Raw genomic sequence first — 24,999 nt, 5'->3', positions numbered from 1 at the left:
AGACCCACGGCTCATGACATACGGTGCATATTGGCAGACACACGTAGGACGCCGCACTCAGAGGTCCCTGAAAGGACCTGTGTGAATTACTTATTACAGTCAACCATGCGCCAGAAGGACAGTCGGAGGCAGCCAATTACCTCTTCTCCACGGAGGTGATATTTCTCTCCCACAGCTAAACTAGGTCAACCCCGAACCTCTCTGGCCTCACCTGGGGGGGAACACCACCCTTCATTACACGCACACTCCCAGATGGACACGGCCTGACAAAAGGCACACACTCCGGCTGACGCAAGCGCACCAAAAGATTTCTCCCGGCCGCTGACGGGAGGAGAAATAGGCCAACGCGTGTCGTGATGGATGGGCTTCATGCAGGTCACGCGAGGTGTTAAGAGAGAAAACGCGCCTCGTAGGGAGAAGTCTGCCTCTCTCGCGCGTCTCGCGATGATCAATAGACGCGTTCCCGTGCTATCCTCAACCCCCTGCCACCTCGTGGGAGCCTTCCCAACCACTGGCTAACAAGTAGCAATAAACATTCATAACAGAGACAACTCCTGAGTAGTAAGTCTCCGCCGGGGTCCCACGGTTTGAATGCCACCTGCGAGGGGCTTTGACATAATGCTCGCGAAACGGCAACTCCGCGGAGGCCATTTGTCATCATGCTTCAATATCTAGATAGGGGACTGTGGTGTCAGAAAGCACTTGCTTTCTGCGGAGCCTTCCCAACCTACAACAAACATCATCTCCAACTATCAGTGTCATATGGTGAGGAGTAGAAGACCCCCAAAGCAGCCCTTTTAAATGTCAATGGCAGCCGGTTCTACGCAGCACATCTGTTCATCTTTGGGCGGCGGAGCTATATATAGTCTACCACCTCCAAGTAACCAACTGTTAAGGGGGGGATCGTTGCCTCCGGTGACATTTTTAATGGATTACAGTGTTCCTGACAAAGATCAGCCAAATCCTCTCCTCTAATTCCCCACCTCTGCTCTTCATCTTTCCCTTCATCTCTAAAACCGACACATCTTGTTCTCTCCTCCCTTCCTTTCCTCCTCTCCCGTTTTCCAGATGTTTATTTTTCCTAACACGGTGATTTCCCCATCGCTCCATCTCCGTATCACCTTTTGGCTTTTTTTTTTTTGTTTTTTTTCTTTCATTGCACCCCTCTTCTGAGTCTGTTGGAGTAAGAGAAATAGTGTTGATAGATGGACTGATAAAGAGCTCGATCCACATCCTCCTGATTGTTTCATGCTGCATTCGGAGAGCCAGCCAAAAATAATTAGTTTTTTGTTAGCTTATTAAATTAATTAGCTGTATAAATTAATCAATTCGGACTGTTTAATATTCTGTCTGCAAAAGCAACAATCTGTTGCAGTCTAAATGTTTAAATTATTCAAAATAAGCGGTTTAATCGTTTGGGCATGTATGGAAATTATATCACCCAGTTAAACTCTGATTATGATGGATCATTTCTTTATTTTTTTCAAACTCCTTAGCTAATCTCAATCTTTTACTGTCTTCCTGTCTTTCTCAACCCAATAGAGCACTTATTTGGATGTTGGTGAATTGTGAACGAACACAATTACTGAGGAGCATAAAACCCTGTTTGTTTTTGTTTGTGTGCTGCAAAGACATTTCTTGTTCTCTGTTCAACAATTGGCTTCAGATTCCACTGCCCACCGGAGACGTTTTGTCCGCAAACATGAATTGTTTCAAATCATCAAGAGGTCACCAGCAGTTTCTAAACAGATAGCATATTTTTTATAATATCTTAATACCTCCCAAATACGAATTTAGATCTATAGCTTTTGCGTCACACCTCACGGTCCGGTTTGTTGGAAAACTTGTACTTCATCGAAAAGGTTCAAACTGCAAAGCCACGGAGCAGCCAAGAGTAAAGTTTAAATTTAAAACAAGACCCTTTACTTCACACTGTAAAGTCACAACATTGATATATTAGTATTATTTACAGCCCATGATGTTGAGACATCGACTGCGGTTTGTGATGCCACTCTGCGTGTCAAAAATCTTGCGATAAGTTTAACCTTATCCCTAGAAAGTTCTTAAGTGATCACTGGGGAGTTAATGTGTTGTCCCCTCTAGGTGCCTGAGAAATCCACACCAATCAATAACGCTGCACACAAATGGTGTTTATATACATTATTTCATACATTTTGAACCATGAAAGACTGACTTTAACTGCTGAAAGTAAAACGAGAACAGCCGTCTCTTGCAACATGAAGCAACATCCGCTTTTCTAGGTATGAATCCAAATCTCTCTTTTTTTTTTTCTTTTTTCACACTTCCGTGGTATTGTATCCTTTTAGTGGGAAATACTTTTCAACTCATTCTCCTCCCCATCCACAATAGATGAATCTGCAGGAGTTGCCTCTTACTCAGGTTGAGACAAATGTGATTAAATTAAGAGGATGGTCTCTATCCAGACACCCTCCTCTCCTGGAGCACAGCTTAATGTCCTGATCAGGAAAGGCACAAACAAGGCAGCACAGGTGAGTCCAACAGGATCCGGCAGCCATTAGGGTGTAATACCCAGAATGTGGACATAGTTCTTGCTTTGGAGGGAAAACAAAGAGCATCACTGCCTCCCCAGCAAAAAGCCTTAGGTATCACAGTAACCCCCTCCAGTAAAGTTTCTTAAAGAAACTTTTCTTTAACACGTAAATTGGCTGTCAACTGTGATCCATTAACATTTGAAACACACTTTTAGATTGGGGCCACTGTGTGGCAAACTTGATCTATAAGCAATAATAAGTAACTTCAAGACAACAATGGCCAGTCGCCCAGAGAGCCTCGTCTCATTACAGCTCCACTCTGACGTTTCAAGAAGTTGAATTGTAGGATTTTCACTTTGACTAAACCAGAATAAGCAGATTGTGCTCTCAACTTTTTAAAGGCTTGTTGGTCTTCAGGAACTCTGGCCCATCGTAACGTTTATGCCAAAATAGAAATATTTTTCATTCAAGAAGCGGAAAGAGAAAGAATTGGTGCTAAGCAAGCATTGGCCAATTTTTTATTTTTTATTTTTTTTGCCACCAAAAAAAAAAAAACAGCCACAGCCACCTTACTGTGAGCAAATGGTTAAGTAAGTGTGAAGTAGCAGGCAGGCTCTCAAGCACAGACATCCCATATGTGTTACACACTTTTCACCGTGCTCCAATCTTTGCAGTGACGCATTATTGACAAAACAAATTTCTTCATCCCACTGACAACTAAAATGGCAACATGAAAGCTTATGAAAAATTGTACCTGCATGCAAGAATCTGCAAACACCCCTTGGGAAACGGTTCTGGGCGGCCGGGTTTGCCTACGAACCTCTGCGGGGAGGAGGAAGTGGAGCAGCAACCGAGAGAAAAACCACAAATTCATTTTGCCACTTAGATTTTCTTTCCTACGACTAATCATCCATCCATCCATGTGTAAATGGATCCTCTCTGAGTTGTGCTGGATATATTGAATAATTAGTCAGGGACGCGGTTTTTCCTTGAAATCGGTGGTTCCCCAGTTTATTCTGACGAGTACAACAAACCCAAAACAACCATGTTATCGTACTGCCTGCTCCAAAGTCCTCTCCCGCAGGACAAACTTGATAAAAGGGCAGGGTTTCAGAGGCACAAACAATTTAACCACAGAAGAAGAAATAAGGAGAAAGAGCTCTTGATCTTAAAGTCACATGGTAATGACGACGACAGTGTTGTCTGATGTGTTTGCAGTCAGGTTAAGGAACAATCCGAATAACAAAAAAAAAAAAAAGACATGTTGTGACTTTAGCTTTAATAACATAAAGCTACATAATTTTTAATCAGTAATACTTTTATAACAAATTCATGTCAGATCAGGATTTCTTGGTTAATGTCAAGTTGTCATAACAAAGGCATTTTGAATAATGTCAACTTTATATCAAAAGTGTCACGATTTACCGAATGACACTTTAAACATATAATATAAGTCATAAATATTCATGAAGACTCACTCATGTTCATGACAGGTGTTGTCATGTTTGAGTCATGACAGTCTTAATCACAACCCATCAAATAAAGTGTTACCCCAAATTGTACACTTCTTATAAAACAGTCCACAATTATTAGTGAATATCATTTCCAAGGAAGAGTTCTCATGATCTGCAGCAGTTCTTTGTGTCACAGTAAGCATATACATCAATGGCAGGACTCAATGTTTCTGAGCAGAACATTCCCCAAAGCATCAGACCACCTGTACCGCCTTTTTGTTTATTTTTCCTCCCATAATGCACCCTGGTACCACGTGTTCCAAAATACCATGCAGTTATCCACAAGATGAAAAAGAAGACGTGATTCATCAGCCCAAGCTAACTTCTCTCCAGTACTCTGTGTTCCTGCTCTGATACAGCATGGACCCACCCATTAATCTGCCCGTCTTCAGCTGCCCGTATGCAACGCACTGTCGCATACTGCATATCCGGAAACCTGTTTAATAAAAGCCAGCTTTGGTTTCCACAGTAATTTAAGCTACAGTGGCTCATCTGTTGGAACAAAACCACATGGGCTAGCTTTCACTCCCAAGGTGCATCGATGGGCCAGATTGTGAGTCAGTCATCGCAATCTGGCCATTATCAAACTTGTTGGCATCCTTGCGATTAGCCACTTCTTCCTATTTCTAACTCGTTAGCTTTAAAGTTGTTAGTTAGATGTCATCAATCTACGAACCGTTTCCATGAGGATATCATTATCAGGGTTATTTGCTTTACCTGTTAGTAGTCAGAATCCTATTCCTAATTGGTTTGTATTGCAGTTAGCCTGTGAAACTGGGAGCAGCATTTAGCAAATCCCTTTGCTTTTCAGTCTTGGAACCAGAACGTGGCTAAATTGGGTTGGACAGCGTTCCCAGATCAGAGCTCAGAACTCCACAGTAAATTGAATACAGTATTAATACATTGGTATAAAACAAGATGCACCAGCATTTCATTATGTATTAATTATAGGAGAGTATACTGGAAATGTTAGGCTGTAAGCATCAATTCATTTTCATCTGCTTCAACTCATTTTTGAACTTGTTCGGGTCAAGTGGGAATTTTCCAAGATCCTCAAACGTCACACTGTGGCAATTTTACAAAGGGGACATATTTTTAAAAAAAATGTTCCATTTCTTTATTTCTGGACTCTGGGCAAATGTAAAGTTAAAGAGACTATTCAGAGAGCTAATCAAACTCAGTCTTTAATTAAGAGTTGATTTAACATACCAAAATGGAAAATTGCTATGTGTAAAACTCGAGATCCTTTTTCAGAGCACTGCACTTATCTTTTTCACATTACAGCCTCGCTATTACAGGGTACAATATCAGCCAAATTGTTTTGGCAGTTACTTAAAACAAATACAACACTCAGCAAAAGAAGTGTAATGTATAAATAGCATTTTTATTTTTTATTTTTTATTTTTGCCGAAGTGCCAGTAGCAGCTCGCAGTAATAGCAGGAAATGGGCCGTTATTTAAAAGTCCGATTCCCCGCTCTAATCACCCTCTAAAAATCCTGTTACATTATAAATATGCTTCACACCAAAACGGCGAGAAGACTTTTCAGTTTGCAGCCGATCCGTGTTTGTTGCTAGTGGGAAACAGCCAATTTGCTCCCGAAGTGCCCTCTTGCAGCCAATTTGGGCTAAACAGAGGTGTAGCGGTGACCAATCTTAGGCGATTTAATACCAGCAGAAGAGTACGGGAGCCACAGTTGGTCGTGACCCCATCAAACATGCGCGGCGGGACGCATCGCCGGTCAGTGGAGTGGTCAGTGGGACTGCTGCCCTCATTGAAACGGCGCGGTTCATCTTCCGAGGGCCTGACTCGACTCGCGCATTAGCCGCGGGAAGCCTTTTCCTTCCGGAGATCTCGCCCGAGCCCGTTGGCTTTCATCTGTATAGATTTCAATTTATCCATCGCCTTCTTCAAAATCACATCAGTTCCATCACTTCCCACTTATGCATTCTAAATAGAAAACTCGGAGAGTAAGGAAGAAAATTTACTCAACTGCTTCTACGGGAAAAAAAAAAAAGAAAGAAGAAAGAAGGAGTCAGCGCTCAATTGAATGGAATCGAATTGAAGTGTAACCAGAGGACTAACACAGTATATCTGATGTTCTCAGATAACAGGTTGATGCCTGAGATTGGAGGGCGTTCTAATACCTGAAAGTGTATGAGGCTCAATTTTTCCCTCAGTCTGAGTCAATATTAATAAGGTTTGATCTTTATCTGATCTCTTCACCCCACCAAGGAGAATATAGATGAGATCAGTGCTCTGTTTGAGCAGCGGTTCGATACATCTCAAGCTCAATAACACACATCAGGCAGCCAGAAAAGGATATGGCTCCGTTGAAAATGCTTAAGAAAGATCGTGGGTGGCATTTTGATTGAGATTTCAACTCCAAAAGAAAAGAAAAGAAAAAAAAAACTTTTAATAAATGCCCACTCTAATAGGATCATGTCTCTCCACATGTCTTTGGAGTAACGGACTCCTGATCGGCTTACGCTGGCAGCTACGTCAGATAGAAGCGCATGCCGTACTAGAGCCTGTAGAGCTTGCGTGCGATCTGAAGCTGCATGTCCCCTCTGTCTCTTCTAGATCTAGACTTCTGCAAAGCTGGGCAGATCAGGAGCCCCGACTACCACATCCACCAGCAGCAGCCGCAGCAGCAGCCGCGGCAGCATCAGGAAGAGGAGGAGGAAGCACTGTGCACCGGACCGGCGGCTCACGTCCACGGTCGCGGCTACTCGCTCGGCGTCGGGTCCGACGTGGACACGGAGCCGGAGGTGGACCCGTCTCCCGCTCACGGCCTGCAGCACATGTGGATGCGCGGCCTGAAGTCCGAGCAGAGCTCCTGTCTGACCAGCCGCGCCAACTCGGCCCTCTCCCTCACCGACACGGAGCACGACAGGAAGTCTGAGCCCGACAACGGTGAGTTCAGAGCGCAGTAGAAACGACGGTGCTGTTCTCTCGCTACCGGGGATTAACAGGATGTGAAGGAATACTGAGGATTTCAAAAGTTTGGGCGTAAAGCTGACGAAACGTAGAAGTGAGAAGCCAAAGGAAAGGCTCATGTGCATTGCAGCATTGTTGCAGAGCGCTGCCCTTTTCCCATCCATACATGTGTGATCCTGGAACGTTAAGTCATTTTGTTTGTGGTCACATTTTATTTACGGTATTTGGAGTTGTAACTATGACACAGTCGTAAATTGTTTTCTACCAGTTGTAAGTCGAACCAGTAGAAACCAAATGCGTGACAAGATCTCATAACACGAGATATTGCAAACATTACCTAACACTGCACTTCTCTTCAAAGTGAATTTTGTCTTTAAAAAGTCACTTTCAGCAAATAAATTGCTAAATTAAGTGCAAGACATTATGTCATAGTGAGGAAGGTGAATGCTTTGCTGCTGTATCTACAGGTTAGACTCACATTTACTTCACAGGAGTTCTTTGCGTATCCTGTTGGGTTGACAAAGTCTTTTCAACAAAAGACTAGGAGCAGGTTGTGATTTCTAATCACAGTGAAAATACCTGGTTAGCTACTAGAAGCCACAGAAAGACCCGTTATAATTCAGTGTAAAAAAAACAGTTTCAAAACCATCCAAATTTAGCATGAAAACATTTCTGCAACTTAAACTCACTACTTCACTTATTCCCGCTGTACTTAAATTATCGGCTGATTTTCGAATTATCGGGAGATGATACAAAGATCGTAGGCGCGATCGGTTTGGTCGTACAGTGTGGCGTCGAGACACCCGCCGGAATAAAACGCACCGCACACGAATCGATTTCGCATGCAAACATCCAGATTTCGGACAGGAGGACGTCTCGAGATAAAGAGCTGAGATTAAACAAAACATGGCCGACTGAGAGGAAGCATCGGCATCAGCTCGTGGATGATATTTAAGAGAAAAAAACAACACAAAATAGTCTACTATCTTCTGCGCTGCGGCTGTTGCTTTGTCTTTTATTTTAGATCCGCTCTGTGTTTCCATCACCTCGCTTTCTAATTGGCTGGACATGGCATTCGACAGACTGTGTGCTCGGTCGTCCTCATGGGACTCCACACACGCTGCGATGCTGGACCGGGTCAAGCCAACATGCTGACTATCCCGATTTTAAGCTGGTTGGGATCCTGACATCCTTCCTCGCGTTCCAGATCACTCTTAACACAAGGCTGTAACATCTCTCGAGTTTATCTTAAGGGCCACCCCAATAATTGAGGCATCCTTAAGATCGTGAGGAAGGTGTACAGTAGTGGGACACAAACGGGTCTAAAAATCTTGTTGTGGGAGCCAGGCATTAAATTCCAGATACAAGAAGTTGTTTACCGGTTCCGATGTGATGTTCAGTAGCTCTTTCCCTTTGGAGTGTAGCTAAATCGGATGCCACAAGGTCTCTCTACAGTGAGGCGGCACAATATTTCTCTTATTTCACAATATGTTGCCTCTTTTCATGAGCTGGGTGTATTTTTTTCATAAAGGATGACGTTTGAAGCCTCTAAAAGAGTCAGACAACTCCTGTCGTTCGTATTCCCTGCAGTCTCATTATGATAATATAGAATTTCCTGCAAGGGAAATGCAACAACAACACCAAAAAAAACCCCAACATATGACACTTCACCTTTTTCAAAGGTTTGCGTTCCAGCCCTGGGCAATTACATGATTGAAACTCTGGGCTTTTGAACCCATGCTAATGCTCTCACTGCACACTCTTTGAAGGCTCTTTGATGTAACTTAATCCAGAAAATGTGCTGTAGGTTATTTGGTGAGCTTGCATTGGAGGTGATCCTCGGGACCGGGGGGGAAAGTCTAATGGCAGACCTCTACATTGTATAACTCGGGGGTGGAGGGAAGGACCGAATATCCATAGAGAACAGGGGGCAGGGTTTGGTTTTCCGCTTGTGAAGAGGAGAAATTGAAGAGGTCACATGGCTACGATGCTTGACTGGCTGCCTGAGGGCAGTTGACAACAGCCTCTGTGGGAAGACTATCGCCTGGAAGGAGGAGGAGAAGCTGAGAGGCGGGGATGGCGATGCAGGGCCAACTAGAGAAGAGTCTGGGTCGGTGCCAGCTAGCTGTCGTGCGCTGCTGGGTTTGGCTGGGCTCCCTGCAGATGGAGAGTTAGTTAGAGGAGCACACAAACAAAAGCCGAGCTCTCCAACCCATCCCCAAGGGCACTGTCTGTTTATGTGCCGCAAAAAAGGTGGAACAAATTCAGTCGCTGAGAAGAGAAAGGGGTGACACACAGAGAGAGAGAGAGAGAGAGAGAGAGAGAGAGGGTGGTGGAAAAAAGAAGAAGAAGAAGAAGAGAGAATTAGCGATGGAAAGAATAAGAGACAAGCAGAGCAAGAAATGCAAATGAGAGAATAGAAATGGTAATGTAATGGTATAATTAGAATGAGAATAAAGGAAAATGAGCAGCAGAGGTTAAAACAGGTGAAGCAGAAGCTGGCTTCGACTGGAAGACGGAGATTCAGAGCGCTGAGACTGACATCCAGACTGGAGAAGGGGTAGAGGGTTTTTTTTTGTTTTGTTTTTTTAGATGCGCCCGTTTGTGTCGCGCCCAGTGAGGTGCAGTTTATTGTCCGGCAGGCCGGACAGACAGATGAGAGAAGAGAGACTGTGAAGGGAGCTGGGAGTGCCCACAGCATCACGTGCTAATCAGTTTATGCAGAAAAGCTATTACCATTTAGCACGAGGAGCTCCAGCCTCATCCGAGGGGGTTCGGAGGAGAAAAACCCCAAAGATGTCAGCGGCGGCGGCGGCAGAGAGGGGGAGAGAGAGAGACACAGAGAGAGAGAAGGGGGATGTTCAGATGAGAACTGCACCAGGACGGATGAAGTGACAGGAGTGAAAAGGGGGATTTGAATGTTCAAAGCACTTGGCTTTTCTGCAACGGTGCACCAGGAAAGCTGGTTTATGCACGGATTTCATACGTCACACGACGCACGTCCCACCGCTCTCCAAACTTTGATATGTCCTCACAAGGCTCTCGCCCCTCATGCTTACGCTGCTGTGCAAAAAGGATTCATCTCTTATCAACTTTTCACACCGTCTTTTCTTTTGCACCAAAATCTTCTACTCGTCTTACTGGAATCCTTTTTTTTTTTTTTTTTGTGATTGACTATCACAAAGATGTGCATAATTGCGAAGTGGTAGACAAAGAATGCATGGTATAAAAAAAAATCTAAAACATGTTCGCTCCGGAGCGCGGCCTTCGTCGCTCTACTGTCGTTGCTTAGTGAAGGCCTGACAGGTTTGTTTGAGAATATTTTTTCATCAAATAGCATCAGAAAAAACAATGAACACAGCAGAGAGGTCATGGTAAACCCTGTAGAGAAATTTAAAGGAAATTTAAAGGGTTTTTAGAGCATGAGACATAATTTCACAGATCAGATCAGGCCTGGGAAACACCAATATTTATGACAATGACCTGCATGTCTGTATTTTAGGCGTTTTTTTAAAAAAGATGAATAGTTGGTTTTGGGTTTTTTTCTTTTTTGCTATTCTGATGTCCAATTGTGGCCCTTGGACTGTTCTGATTGTGTTTGTGGCCCCAACTACAGTTTAATAATGACATAAAGGCTTTTTATTTTTAATTAGGGTAAAATTACAATGGAAAACGTTACGTGTGACAAAAAGTGTTTTGTCTTTTTTTCTATTCAAACGTTTGCAGTAAGTAGAACCTCGTCGATGCGGAGACTCTTGCTGAAAAGCTGACTTTGCTGCTGCACGCAAATCAGCTTCTGTTGAATTCATGAAGGCATTTTGAAAGACAGCGACCCAAATCCCGTTCACGTATCTGAGAGTAAAGTTTTCAAAAGGATTTAAAAGCTACAAGGATTTTGTTGGAGCTACACATAAATAACATGCCCATATTACAAAAAAAAGTAAAACAAAATTGATTTTTTTCTGTTTTCTTCTTTCTTTTCGTTTGACGTGGCAATTTTGACCTGTATGACAAAAAGTCTGGACACCCCCGGCCCAGAGATTCTGCTGTTGCTTTGTTTAGGGGAGAACCAACACTGCACATCACACATGTCGGCTATAGAGCGTGGGCTTGGCAGACGCTTTGCTGTGGGAAATGCTTTTCTTCTCCTGAAACAGGTAAACTGGTCATAGTTGATTGGAACATGGATGAAGCTAAATACAGGGCAATTCTGGAAAAAACAAAAACCTAATTGAAGCTCCGTGGCAGCACTTGAAAACTGCTCCTCACAGGCGCTCTCCATCCAATCTGCTACCTTTTGCTGTAGCAAAAACCTGGCAATGGACGCGGAAATACATGCTGTCCTAATCCCACCGCCATGCCCCGATTCGAACGGACACTTTTCAGACTTATTTTGTGAAAACACTTCTCGATTTTTCCTCGACTTCACAATTATCCACTGCCGCTGCCCATCGCCAGGAAACCCAACGAAAAACGCTGCACCGTGTGATTAAAACATGACAAAATTTCCATGGAGGCTTGAATACTATGCAAAGCAGCGTACCTCTTCTCATCTGCACTGCCTCTCTGTATTTTTTTTCTCTCCAGCTACCCGAGCCTATTCATTCTCGTCCTCATCCGTTTCCTGTCCGTCTCGTTGTGACACACGACCAGGTGTGTCCATGCGTGCCGTCCTCTAATGGGAAATGCATTATGGATGTCACATTTCTTTCCATCAGCACAACAAAGTCTCCCACGCCCCCCGCTCCGCTGTTCCCAGTGATAATGAAAGTTAGAGCCACTCGCGAAAAAAAAAACAAAAAAACAAAGATGCCGGCTGGAATCAAAAAGCCGGCGTCCCTGCCAAAAAAATGAAAGTGCATTTTAAGTCGCACCGACCTCGCTCTGCCTTTTGTCTTCAGAGTTTGTCCCCCTCCCCAAACCCATCAGTGATGTCAGCTTCAAATTGGCAGGAATCCTTTTGTTCCTCATCTGATTGAAGCTGACAAGTCAATTTAGTTGCTTCTCGTGTGTGTGTGTGTGTGTGTTTGTGTGTGTTTGTTTGTTTGCAGGTGTGGGGGGAAAAATAGACAGAGGACACAATATATTAAGAAAGAATGAAAGAGGTCTAAAATCTGTTTGCACCACGTTTGGACACCTTGTGTGTGTGTGTGTGTGGGTGTGTGTGTGTGCGTGTGTGTGTGTGTGTGTGTGTGTCGGCATGTCCAACTGTGACACCTCCTCCTGGGAAAGCTGCGGGGATCTTCGAGCAGCAGACGCACCTGCTGACAAACCCAGGAAAACATCAACATGCCGAACTGATGACAGCGCACAGTAAGAACAGAGCAGAGTGGTAGCAGTAAAAAGATAAAGTGTAGTTCAGCCAGAGTTTACTGCTGACAGCCCTGCATGGTAACAAGTAACACACGCGTAACGGGCGACTTTGCCACATCTGCCATCTGGACCCGCAAAGCTTTTTTTTTGTTTTTTTTGTTTGTTTTTTGGCAATTAGCATCATTTTCAGAGCTGAATGTGTCTGAGGATTAAAGCATCCGAGGCACACAACGAAGTGCGGTGGGAGGTATGTGTAGTGTGGATTTAATAAAAGCCCAGGTAAGATCTGAATAAAGTGATTCGATTAAAGAGCTGAGCGTCGAGGCAGCAGAAGCCCGCCATGAGCAGCTGGCGCTGAAGAGATTCTGAAATCAAATAATTTTAGTAAAGGAAAAATAGGAATCAAATTACATCTACATTCAAGCTAAAGTTAAAAAGGCTGCTGCAACATGAAGATGGAAAAAAAGTACGAGCTCTACTAAAATTATACGGCAGTAGATATGGCAATCTAGATGTAGGGGGGCTCAAATTCAAGTAAAAGAGGTTGGGCTGCTGTGGTGGCGCACGACCCGCATATGGAGGCCTTAGTCCTTGTGGCGACGCTCGCAGGTTCGATTCAGGTCTTCCCCCTCTCTCATTAGCCTCTTTCCTGTCATACTACTTTCAAATAAAGGCCACTAGAGCCAACAAAACCTTAAAAAAAAAGAGACATTAAATATTGGCAAAATGTCATTTTGATGAAGGGCAATATCTTATCTGGAAGGAAGTGCCTGGCGTCTTCATTTAGCGTGTATTCAGGAGGCTAAAGCTAGCCGCTAGTGAAAAGGACCAAAGTGGGTTTTAACATTCTTAATGCAACTTCACTGCCAAAACAAAATCAGTGTTTGTGCTAACAACATTTAGACCGTTGCTACATCTGCATCACATGGACTTATGAAAAGGATGCTAAAGATAATTCCTGTTGGCGGTGGAGGAGGGAGGCGGTGAACCACGGATGATCTTTCCTCTGTACAACGTGCGCCGAGAATCTTAACTCTAAAATTGCTCACACTGAAGAAGCATCTCAGGAACAGGAACACAAACAACAGATTTTGTTGTCTGTTTACTCTTAGTGTTGAGAAAATTTTTTTTTTTTTTACTTACATTTAGTTGAAATTGACATGTTGAAAATTTGTTATGGCCCTTGTTTGGAACATCTTTATCTGTAGAGCGTACTAGCATCTCTGGCTGACAGAGCAGCTAAATATGCTAGCATGCTGCAACCTGTCGCCATTTTTCCACCTCACCCTCCTTTATCTGTGCAAGATGAAACTGTAGCTGCACTCATTGTCTATATCATATCCCCAAACATTTTCCACATTATTAACTCCGCAATAGATCGTCTTATTTACATACACCACAGATGCTGATGTCAAAGTCGCGTAATTCACTCAAAGCATTATGGTTAATAAGAAAAAGGTGGATAACGTTTATATCAGAACCTTGACTCATAAATCCCGAGCCTTTTTTTTTTTTTTATGCGTTCCTCGGGTTGAGTTCTCTGTTTCGCTTTATTTGCGGTCCAGGTCAGGGTTTCTGACGACTGCCCAGACGTCTTTAAGAAGACATCGCGCCTGATGGGTCACCAACCCGACTGAAACTGTTAAAAGAACTGTTCACCAAACTCCCGGTGCACTGAAAGTTCTTTAAGTCGTTGAAATCGCTAATTGTCAAAGTAACGGCAATATGAGCTGAGCAGAATAAGAATATCTTAGACGTCTCTCTTTTTTTTCCGGATCTATAAGATTTTGTTTTGGTGAGGAGATGAAAAAAGGAGAAAATAAAATAAAAAATCCACACACTTTGACAACTAATTCAGGTTTATACGAACCAGGCCTCGGAAAACCCATGACTATGTAATAATAAAATTGGCAGGTATATGGGGAAAAGTAATTCAGACTTTTCTCCGTAAACAGATTTTTTTTTTTAGAACTTTAAAATAAATTGCGTGACAGCTCTGACAGGACTCCCGAGGACGGCTGCCAAATAACAAACTGTTTGAGGCGGCGAATCTGCAGCACATTCAACAGTTAACTCGCCCCCAGTGTGGAGGCCGGGGCCACGGGAGGCGAAGGGCCATTGAATTGTGACTAATAAGGTATATGAGTGAAGGATTATTAACAGCGGATTTAAATAAGCTGCGTTATGTGCATGAATATGCAACAGCTTATTAGCAACTTTGCTTTAATGGAGCAATACACACTGTTGCTTTTTCATATCTGCTCCAGTTCCTGACCTTAAACAGCAGAGCAAAGTGGGAAAAATGCAAATGTTTGGCCAGAAGTCCCTCTGCTTCAAAGCCAGAGAAAATAGTTTCTCACGTCTACGTGTGAAGTCATCTTCAGACGACTCGAGCAGTTTGATTTAAAACGGTTAGAAACAATAAGTTAAATGGGTGATCAGTGATAGTCGGTTGATTTTGAGTGCTTTCTCATAGACTTAGACTGCCGTCCTAGAATACGTTACATTTTTAAGAATTTTTCTTTTCACCTAACACTGACTGTATTGCCTGTTACTCGGGCATTAAGTTATTAGTCAAAGGGGTTAAATGTGTTTTTGATGTTCCATTTTTCACACAGCACAAATAAGAGATACATGAACTGATCAGGTCAGCCCATCACCAATATCCTGATGATTCCTGTCTTACCTGATTCCAGTTTGTCCCTCCGAGGAACTAGAATATTGTTCTATTAAAAGATATATAGCTCTGTAAAAATTGAAGAGACCACTTAAAATGATCAGTTTCTCAGATTTGACCTTTTATTGGTCATATGTTTGAGTAAAACGTTCTTTTATTCCTTAACTACTGACAACATGTCTGCAAAATTCCCAACAGAAATTGGTAACACTTTATTTTGAGGGTCATAAACATGACATAACACCTGTTATGAACACGAGTGACTCTTGTCCTGAGGTGTCATTCGGAAAATAATGACACTTTTAATGCAAAGTTGTACTAAAAGATGCGGTAAATTATCATTAAAAGAGTAAACTTTGTATTATTCACTAATTAATGACGCTTTTAATATAAAGTTCAATTAAAACTTGTGTCTTTAATGCAAAGTTGGCACTTTTGATTGACTTTTAAAGCAGCTTTGCATAAAAGTGTCATTATTTACCAAATGAAGACTCCTTCATGTTCATAACAGGGGTTATGTCACTTTTATGACAGGGTCATGTTAGTCTTATGCACTCTCTTTCAAATAAAGTTAGTCAAAAATGTAGTATTTATTTGCAGAAAATGAGAAATGGTCAAAATAACTAAAAAGATGCAACACTTTCAGACCTCAAATAATGCAAAGAAAACAAGTTCATACAAAACCAATGTTTTAACTCAGAAAGAGTTCAGAAATCAACATTTGGTTGAATAATAATCATGAGGTTTTCAGTGCAGTGGACTCTTCACTTCTCCCACAGCTGTACAAAGAAAATTGGAATATAACAGTTCATTTGTGTGAATTGATTTGAATGCATCTATGCAATGTAACAAACAGTAGTCGTAATAATATGCTGCTAATGGGACTGTAATTTTATATCCCACAGTAAACAATATAAATCATTGATCTTACAACAAAGTGCAGTGGAGATCGTGTTTGTTTGCTGATGCACTGGCAATCTGAGCAAAGAACAGGGTTTTAAATGTGTCACGTTTAATGAACTGGAAGAAAATTGGATTTTTCAGCATCTGACCTGTTGACAACTGTCTGATTTCAATCACTGGCAAAACGTATCGTCACATCACAAAAATGAAAGAATAGCATGCATAGCCATGTTGAGCCCTCCTACTACTTGATTGCATTAAAGCCGTGCTGTTTTTTTTTTTTGAAATATTATTTTAATCTATATTCTTTCCCTTTAGCATACATTACAAAAATGTTTTAAAAATTCTGTATTTAAACTACAAGTACAGATTCTGCAATGGTTTAGTGAGGGTTTTTTTAATTTAATGAGCAGTCATTGGCCAGGCAAATGGAAAGGAGCAGAAACGTCTCAAAAATTCAAAAGCACCTCAAGCATAACAAGCATATAGAGGATGAAATGAAAGAGAAACCTGACCCAGGCGACGGTCAAGCAGCAGGAAGGAAAGAAAAAAACCCAAAACACAGGAAATACCTCGTATGCTCGAAAATGTGAAGTGAAAGATTGGTAATTTGACACAGTGGAGGTGCAAACCAAACCTACAGCGGAAAGCAGCCAGGGGTAAACACACACCCACCTAAAAAGATGAAATGGCTGAACCCGGCTCAGAATTGTGACAACCACCCAGAGTAATTAACGGTAGGGGGCGTGTAACATAATGTCCCTACATCCTAATTTAGAAGAAGAAGGTTCCCCCACCACCTCGGAAAAGAGCTGCATTCCAGCAAAGGTACATCAGATCCTCAGAGGGGGGGAAAAAATAAAAAAATCAGAATCTGAATAGGTGTGTGTGTATTTTACCTAAAGAACTGGTTCTTTTATTTCCTGCTGGAACAGAGCGACCGCGGGAGGCAGCGCTCAAGAATGACTGAAACCCGCTGATATGAAAGAGGTTAAAAAGAGAGGAGGCGACACGGAGGAGAGCCTTACCGGCCAGTGTAGCATGACTTCGAAATGTTTTACCAAATTACATTTATCACATTACACAGCGCCTTCAATTACCCTTTGATGAACAGCGGGTCGCCTTTTCTCAATTGATTGTTGAAAAGGCTTACATATTTTCACGTTAGTTCTGGGGTAACATTTTCCATAATTAAACCAAAAAACTGAGCTAATAGAGGTTGGTCGCTGGTGCTCAGACGGAGCGGGAATGACATCGGAAACGAGGCAGGATTGTTGGAGAAAGAGAAAAGAGGCGAAGAGGAACCATCTGCAAGTAAAATATATCACGGTTTTACAAGTAGCACCCATGGAAAAGTTATTTAAATGCTCTTAATCTACTTAAATGCAACTTGTGTTAAAAAAATAATATTTAATGCAACGATATGATAAAGAAAATAGCTGCATTTTATTTAAAGAAAATGTACGTCGAATGTGCAGACATGTATTTTAATGCCGAGTTTGTCAGCTAGCTTGTCACCTATATTGTGTATTTCTTTTAAATCAGTATGTTGTACCTTGTGCATTTAAAGTTGGTTAAAAAAATATTCTGGTTCCTCTTCACGAGGCTCCTACGCAACAACAGTGTTTTCAGTCAGAGAGTTCTTCAGTCGCTGCGATACAGACCTCTACAGGAGAGCCTCTCTGCCCTCAGCACCTACAACAGCTGTTTGAAGAAACCATCAAATAAGATTTTATTATAAGGGTTACAAAAACAGTTTACGTCCCTCTGCTGTTAAAAACACATTTTTGAATCGAACTGAAGTGAAATGAGTTGAATTTAAACATTCCAGAAGCAGCAGGGTGTTTCTCTTTCATTCAATCAGCTGCATGCAGTTTTCAGTGTCTGAGTATTTGAGAGCCACTCTAAAAACAGCCAATCAGCAGCATGGAAAATGAAAGGCGCTCATCGATTGGCTGCCGGTCAGTAGCCTGCCAAGAGGAATTGCACTGAGATATTTCTGCGTCCCGAGTTGCATTTTCTTCCGTTGCATTCAGGCAAATTTTCCACAAACAAACAACTCGAAAGTCAAATAGGTGAATCCGCAACTACTGAACTGAACTGTAACTGAACTGCACTGCCTACACACTTATTGCTCCTTGTAAAATAACAATAGATGGTTAACAAATTCCTACAGATTGTAACTTTGTTCTTGTTTCTTTCTGTGTTGCCATTGATTTGTTGTGTTTCCTTTTCAAATACTGACCGTAAAGCTGATGACTGGTGCTCCGAGCGGACTGGCGTATCTCAGCAAAGATAAATTCAACTGTTAAGGTGGAAATTAGGAAGACTTTTTTCTTTTTTGCAAGGTTTTTGGCATTCGTGGGAATGACTGACAAAGTGTAATCCGTCTTTGAGGGTGCTGAAAAATGTCGTACAAGTCATTTGATTTCACAATAGTAAAAAAGGATTTTAAAAAAATTCTGCACAAACAGAATGAAATTTGTTCATCTTGAAGCAAAGATGAACAAATGCAATAATTCCACATTAGTGAGAAAATGAAACAGATGCTAACTTTAGCCTCATTAGCAGCTAACAGTTTGGAATTTGAAGCTTTCTCGGCTCCTGCAAATCGTCCTTCTTTATCTCTTCTTATCGTGCTGTTCCAATTAAGTGCACCATGGATGTGAAATCCCGACATGCAATACTTCGAAAAAGGAAAAAAAACAAAGAACGGTGCCTTCTTCCCTGCTAATGTAGCAAAGTTTTACCACCACAACAGGGCGAATCGGGATCTGCTTCCTTTCTTCTTTCAAAGTACGCGTCTCAGATGGAGATGCAGCAGGGTTTCGAACTGAGTGTCCCGGCAAAACCTCAGATTTACTTCAGCAGACACAGTCACAAGCCGCCAACAACTGAATGAAGCTTTGCGAGGCAAACCTCCAGAATTATGACGATATTTTACAACTACAAGACATCAGGATTTGTTGGACCCCTAAGGAGGGTGTGAGCTGAATGTCACATAAACCAGACAGAAATCATCTCTATAGTTCTGGCATTTGAAAGGAGGTTAAAACAACAAAATTGCTCAGTGGTTTTAAAACCCAAGTGTTGAACATTAAAGAGGTCATATTTATGTTATTAATCCTAAAAATAAAAATAAATAAAAACCCCCCAGCATCAGCTGCTCTGTCCGAGTTATAACAAGCCTCTGCTGTTTGAGGGGCTAATTACGCCACCTTTTCATGGGCACGCTCATTTTCACCGTCCTCTTGCTGCTCATCTTTCCTCCTTCACTTCTCAAATTGACATGTTGGCATCTGTCAGACACCGCTGCACTTCTCAGACTCGTCCTGCGGCAGGAAAGCGCCAACAGCCGTCAGTCCAGTCAGCAAAAGGCCCCGTCGCTCGTTAGGCCGCATACGGTTTTTTGAACTGAAATGCAAATATCTGTGTAATTACCGAGGCCTGAGTAAGCACTTGTTACCGATTGGCTGGAGGACATCGTCTTTTTTCTTTTCTTTTTTTTTTCAAACTTGACATCTCTCTCCTAAATGCCTGATCACAGTGCTGAATTAGAAAGGTTTCAGTGTGCCATTTATGGCAAGCGTCGCAGATAATGGTTGGGAGAAAATGGATTTTCAAATTGCCTCCAACATTTACAGTCTCCTAGTTAGCATTCGGTCTTTATGAGAGTAACGATGATGGAAAATATCGCTTAGTTGGGATTTAATTCGAGTGAATTAAGATAGGTTAACCCGCATCTGTTGACATTACAGGATAATGTCTCTGGGGACAAAAACAAAAACAAACATCTTGTGAAAGAGTAATTTGAAGAAACTTGCACATTAATGTAAAATTAAAAGGATTTTGGAGGCTTAATTTAAATTTTTTTTGGGTACATGAAGGAGAGCAAAGCTTCACTAAACTGGTATTAAAACTACAATTTAATCAAACACCAAAATGAAGACCCACTCAAACAGAAACGTGTCTTTTCCGAGTTCGTTTTAATCGCGCGCTGAGTTATTTACACTCGACAGCTTGTGGATCTCGAATTCAATTTGAGTGCCCTCGTTTCTCTGATAAATATTCCTCCAAGTATTGTTCTTGTGGATAACATGCATTTGTCAGCGGTGGAGGTGGCCAAGACGGGATGGCGGACCTGCCAAATACGTACAAGTTTTCTGTGCTGAGGATATTGGATTTCAGAGATTTGTAAATTAGAAATGGAAATCTTCTGGAACTCGTCACGCGACAAGTGATCTGTTGTCCAAGAACTCTCTTGTGAGTTCTGAAATAATTCCTAATTTCCTTCATGCCTTCTTTCGGGGCAGCATCCAACCACAGTGGACATGTTGTTCCTTAATTATTTTTTTTAAAACTTGCCATAATTGTTTTTGTTTTTTTTTCCTTTTTCTTCCTGTACTTGCCCTCAATATTTTCCATTTCTCTTGATGTGTTAATCGAGTGAATGACGCCTTGCAAAAATATTTGTACTTTTGGATCCTTTATTCGATTTTGTATTTTGTATTTTGCTATAATTTAATGTGTAATGACAAAGACACAGCAGCTCTTACACGTTTGATTCTGTTCCCTTTATGGCTTTATTTTAACCCTTTAAGACCTAATTTTCAAATCTCCACTTGGAAATGTTTGCTTATTTCAATCGTACAAAGCTCTTTAAATGTCCTGTGAGTAGATATTTTCGCCCATTTATGCATAACAACTGGAACTTTCAATATGTAGGAAGTTATTTTTGCAATTTACCGTCTATTAGAAGAGCATTTCATCAGAGTAAACTGAAGAAAAACATGCTCCCTGCTATGGCGGGAGTGAAATGACCATAATAATCCAATACGGACTGGATTGCTATCGGTTTCTGAAAGTAACTCTCCCCTTTCAGAAACCGATAGCGCAGAGTTACGGTACCGCAACGCTGTCTTGTAAAGAATGTGTCGACGGCGACACCTTTCGGCCGATGAGGGTCAAAGTGGTTTCTTCTGGTTTCAGCAAAAGCTTTCTTCTTACCGCTTGTTTCTCTGCAGCTCCTCCAGAGTGAACATCCACATCTTGATTGACTTGTAGTTGTTCAAAAAAAGAGATTAGACTCTATTTAACCATTTCCGCTTACCACTTACGTTTATTTAGGGTAAAGAAGCCTGAATAGATATTTTGATTCGTAAAAATGTGGCGTTAGACCGTCAAGCCACCAAACAATTCGTTCTCGTCTATCGCGTAAAATCTCAATAATCCACACTAACGTGTGGTTGTGAGGTGAGAGCAATATAATACTTTACCTTGAATCAGCGAGAGGGAGGTTCTTTAACAAAACGGCAGCTGCCGGGTCCATACTCACCAGCTATAAATGAGTTATACTGCCTCAAAATAGATTGCTGCCATTAGACCTTCAAATAAAGTCATTGATGGTATTTTCTTTCACAGTCTAGCTGTTGCCCTTGCCTTGAAGTAAGACAAGCATGAATGTTACCTTAAACATAAATGTTACATGGTGGCTATAAACGACGTTGTTCCAGGGCTTGGGGGACCGCGCAATGTCAACGCGGACCCTCGTTTCCTTTGTAAACAGGCTCCATTATTCTTAGAACGGTGGCGGAAAGTTTTCCAGTGAAGTTCGACTGGGCTGCGTTAAAGTAAGAATCGCAGCAGTTTCACAAGGTTAGCGCGGAGACAAAGGCTAAAGGAGTTGAAACCGGCCATACGGTTTAATGAGCCAGCAAGCGGCTCGGAGGAACACAAAGCGGGGGCAAAGGAGAGAGCGGAGGAAGACAGAAGGGCTTTTCGGCAAGTCAAGCCATCGAGCGGCGTAACCAAGAGCCGCTCATTAGGTGGAGAAGATGAACATACTTGGCTCGTCGTTTTCGGCCTTTTTAGCGATCGGCGGGACGATCCGTTTCAAACCGAGGCAGGAAACGGAATGAAACATGAACAGGTGTTTCAAAGCACCGGACGGAGCTTGAGGATTTTTCAACTTTCTGACGCAACGCTGAGATTTATTTGGCAATCTCAAGTTCTAATTAGGCAGTGAGGGGATTACAGTTGTTTCACCTAAGCTCTCTTATCCAGGAGGCTCGGAGAAAGAGCGTTTAAACAATGTGAGTGAAATGGATTTTGGGTGTTTTTCCTCCCTAAGATGTTGCGAGACACAAATCTCCTTTTGGCAGCTCTGCAGCCGTGATAACCTCTGTGGATTCGGAGGGAGGAGGAGAAGGATGGGAAGGGCTACAATAGCATCAGATACAGAGACATCTGCAAATGTGCCAATGCAGCAACACATATGGACATGCGTAAAAAAAACCACACACACACACACACACAGTTCTCCAGCTCCTCTAACCTCCCCGGTGTGTTTGTCTTTTCATGCAAACACGGGTCTAAGTGGCCACATCAGGCACACAGCCACGCACTCAAACTCCCTCCTCGCCTTTTCGAGGCCCAAGGGGTTTTGCAAGAATGGATTTGTCTATTAGCTCGTAAAGAACATTGCTCAGTGCCATATCGATCATCTGAGCTGTAACGTTTAGGGTCTTTAAGTTGTAGAGTTGATCTAGTGGTACACGGACTCCCCTGGCTATTTTACCAGAGTGAGAGATGATCAACTTAACCCCGCCGCAGCGCCCGCCCAGAGGAAACGCTATAAACACGTCCGCCGGAGCCAGATACTGTTTTTATTGAACCGCCCGCTCAGGCGTCCAGGAGAAGCCGGAGAGGCGCGGTGGATCCGCCAGGCCGCTCTGCAGCTGTGCTGCTTTAACGGCGGCCTCATCACACAGTTAGCCATGCAAGCCTCAGTTCCTGACAAGCTGTCAGGATGTTGGACCCCACCTTGTTGTCCTAATGATGGACCTTTACAGCTCACTGATCCAAACGAGGGGCCTGCTGGACTGTACGAGTGGGCTGATGTGTGTGTGTGCGTGTGCGTGTGTGTGCGTGTGTGTGAGTGTGGGTTGGTGGGGGGGGGGTAGGAAATTGTACGAGTGATGGCGTTTGCTCCAAGTGAGAGAAACCGTCGGGACAGAGTTGGACATATAAAAGAAAAAGAAGATAATTTTCTGTTCCGTCTGCCAGTAAATGCTTTTGCCACTTCTCCATTCTCATTTCGCTGCCATGGCAACAGTCATCAAATCGGAACATCAGCCGTGGCTTTCATGTCGTCGCCGTCCGCCGGCTGCCTACAGGCTGCCTGTATACATAAACGGCACGATGGAAACATCACACGCTCCAGCCACTGCTTGCCATTTTAATAAGCAGCCACATCATCCTGCACAATCCCGCCATCACCTACGCAGCAAAGGAGATGAGAGGAGTGCTGCCTCTTTTTTTTTTTTTCATGAAACAGGCTTAAAACTGCTTTTAGCTTCCAGCGCTGTTGGACTATTAAAATGAGAGGAGAGCACTGAGAGTGGCACATGAATAAACTCACGGCGGAAAGGAACAATAGCCCCTGAGAGTGTACAGAGAGATTAGTGCAAATCAGAGCGTTCTGCACCGGGCGGGAGTGGGGCGGAGGACACAAAGGTACCTGTGTGGACACACACACCCACTCACGCACACATTCACTGGGATGCCCACATGTGCTCCTGCTGCTTTGCGTTTTTATGTTTGGGTTTTGTTCAGTTTGCATGAAGGTCTGTGGACTATGTATTTTTTTAAGGGTGGCTGAAGGTTTGCCTGCAGTTCAGTTTGACTGGCATGCAGGAGGAAGGCAATACTTTCTTTTTTCTTTTTTTTTAAAACCAAGAGAGAAAAATATTTGATATGTTTCTTTGCTGGCTGTGAGAAAAAGCTGTGGCTTTTTTTTCTTTTTTTTTTCAGTGGACAGCCACAAACTCCTAATGAACAATTATAGGGGCCGATGAAGGAAAGTAAGCAAATTCTGAAGGTTTTACTTTCTGAATCTGTAACCCAGCAGCACCGTTATAAAAAAAAAGGCAGAATAATAAAGGAAGAGCCTCATTGCTATTGTAGTAACCAGAATCATCATCTGAGCCTGCACTGGAGGTTCGAATGCATTTGCCGAGAGGACGACGGCGATCGCCGTCCCTGCTCTTAAGAGCCGCGACCGTTTTAGTTTCAGTGCTCCTGGTAATGGCTGCTCCTCGGCCTGTTCGCGGCAGAGCTGCGAGGGAGCGGCCTCGGCTACGGCCACATCAGCGGCCGTTGTTAAAGGCTTGTCATCGCGAGCCGTGGTGCCAGCAGTAAAAGCTGTCGTTAAATGGCACGGTGCCCGAGCCTGTCAGACCTCCAGGGCGCCTGCACCACCTGTCATTATCCATGCTCAGCTCTGGCAGCTTTGGACAGCTAATGGTCCACTGGGTCTCGCCCAACAATCTGCTGACCAGTATGAGTTCTGCTCACGGATTCGCTGGACACCTACGCACAGATAGCCACCGCGAACGTGGAAACCAGAAAACTTTTAGGCATGAGAAAAACTAAAGAGGGAGTGACAGACTAAATATTGCATAAATACAATTAGTTTATTTTGTTTTGATTTCATGTCATAGCAGCAAACCCTGTTGAATTTATACATCCTCCCAAGGGTAAGACATGGTGGTGGCAGCGTTGTGATAAGGGATGCTTCCCTTCAATTAGAAGCAATCAGGAGAAATAACCTAAACAGAAAGCCAGAACTTTCAAAGCATCTGTAAACTACTCTCACAGCTTGACTATTAGATTTAGGTTTGGACTTTGGACTTTGACTTGGCCCTCCTAAAACATATAGTCTAAACCATTTTCTAAACCGTATATAACCTGAAATCTAAACCATTTTAGGTTATATGTTCTAGGATGGCCTAGTCAAAGTCTAAACCTACATGTAATTGTCAATGTAGACCAAGCCTTGAGAGATGCTTTGAATCCAATCTTACTGAGCTTTAGTTGTTTTGCATAGAACTGGTCAAAGGTTGTGGTCTCTAGTAGCTGAGAAACGTATCACGATATATTGGTTTCTTATCAGTCGATATTGATTATTATTGATTCGTTTTTCTTGTTATAAATATCTGAAATACTGCTAAACTTTCTGTTTCACCTGCGATTTCCTCTCCAGCTGTTGTGCTCATTTTCTCCTTTCGCTCCGCCCCGTTGTTGTCTTTTCATTTTTAAGCAATTACAACGGCGAAACCTGAAAAAAGTTACTCAACGGG

At 42.7% G+C, this 24,999-nt stretch overlaps 1 protein-coding gene across 1 annotated transcript in view; it reads left to right on the top strand.

The window, feature by feature from the left end:
• Positions 1 to 24,999, top strand: part of tenm1 (teneurin transmembrane protein 1) — a 277,903-nt gene that overhangs the window by 22,144 nt on the left and 230,760 nt on the right. The window contains exon 3 of the mRNA XM_044127788.1: positions 6,610 to 6,942. Within this exon, the coding sequence (XP_043983723.1) occupies positions 6,610 to 6,942 (333 nt within the window). The remainder of the gene's footprint in view (positions 1 to 6,609; positions 6,943 to 24,999) is intronic.

The sequence above is a fragment of the Gambusia affinis genome, linkage group LG09 (assembly GCF_019740435.1).
Source record: "Gambusia affinis linkage group LG09, SWU_Gaff_1.0, whole genome shotgun sequence".
Taxonomy (NCBI): domain Eukaryota; kingdom Metazoa; phylum Chordata; class Actinopteri; order Cyprinodontiformes; family Poeciliidae; genus Gambusia; species Gambusia affinis.
Note: the sequence above shows the minus strand (reverse complement) of the source record. Positions and strands in the feature narration are given on the sequence as shown.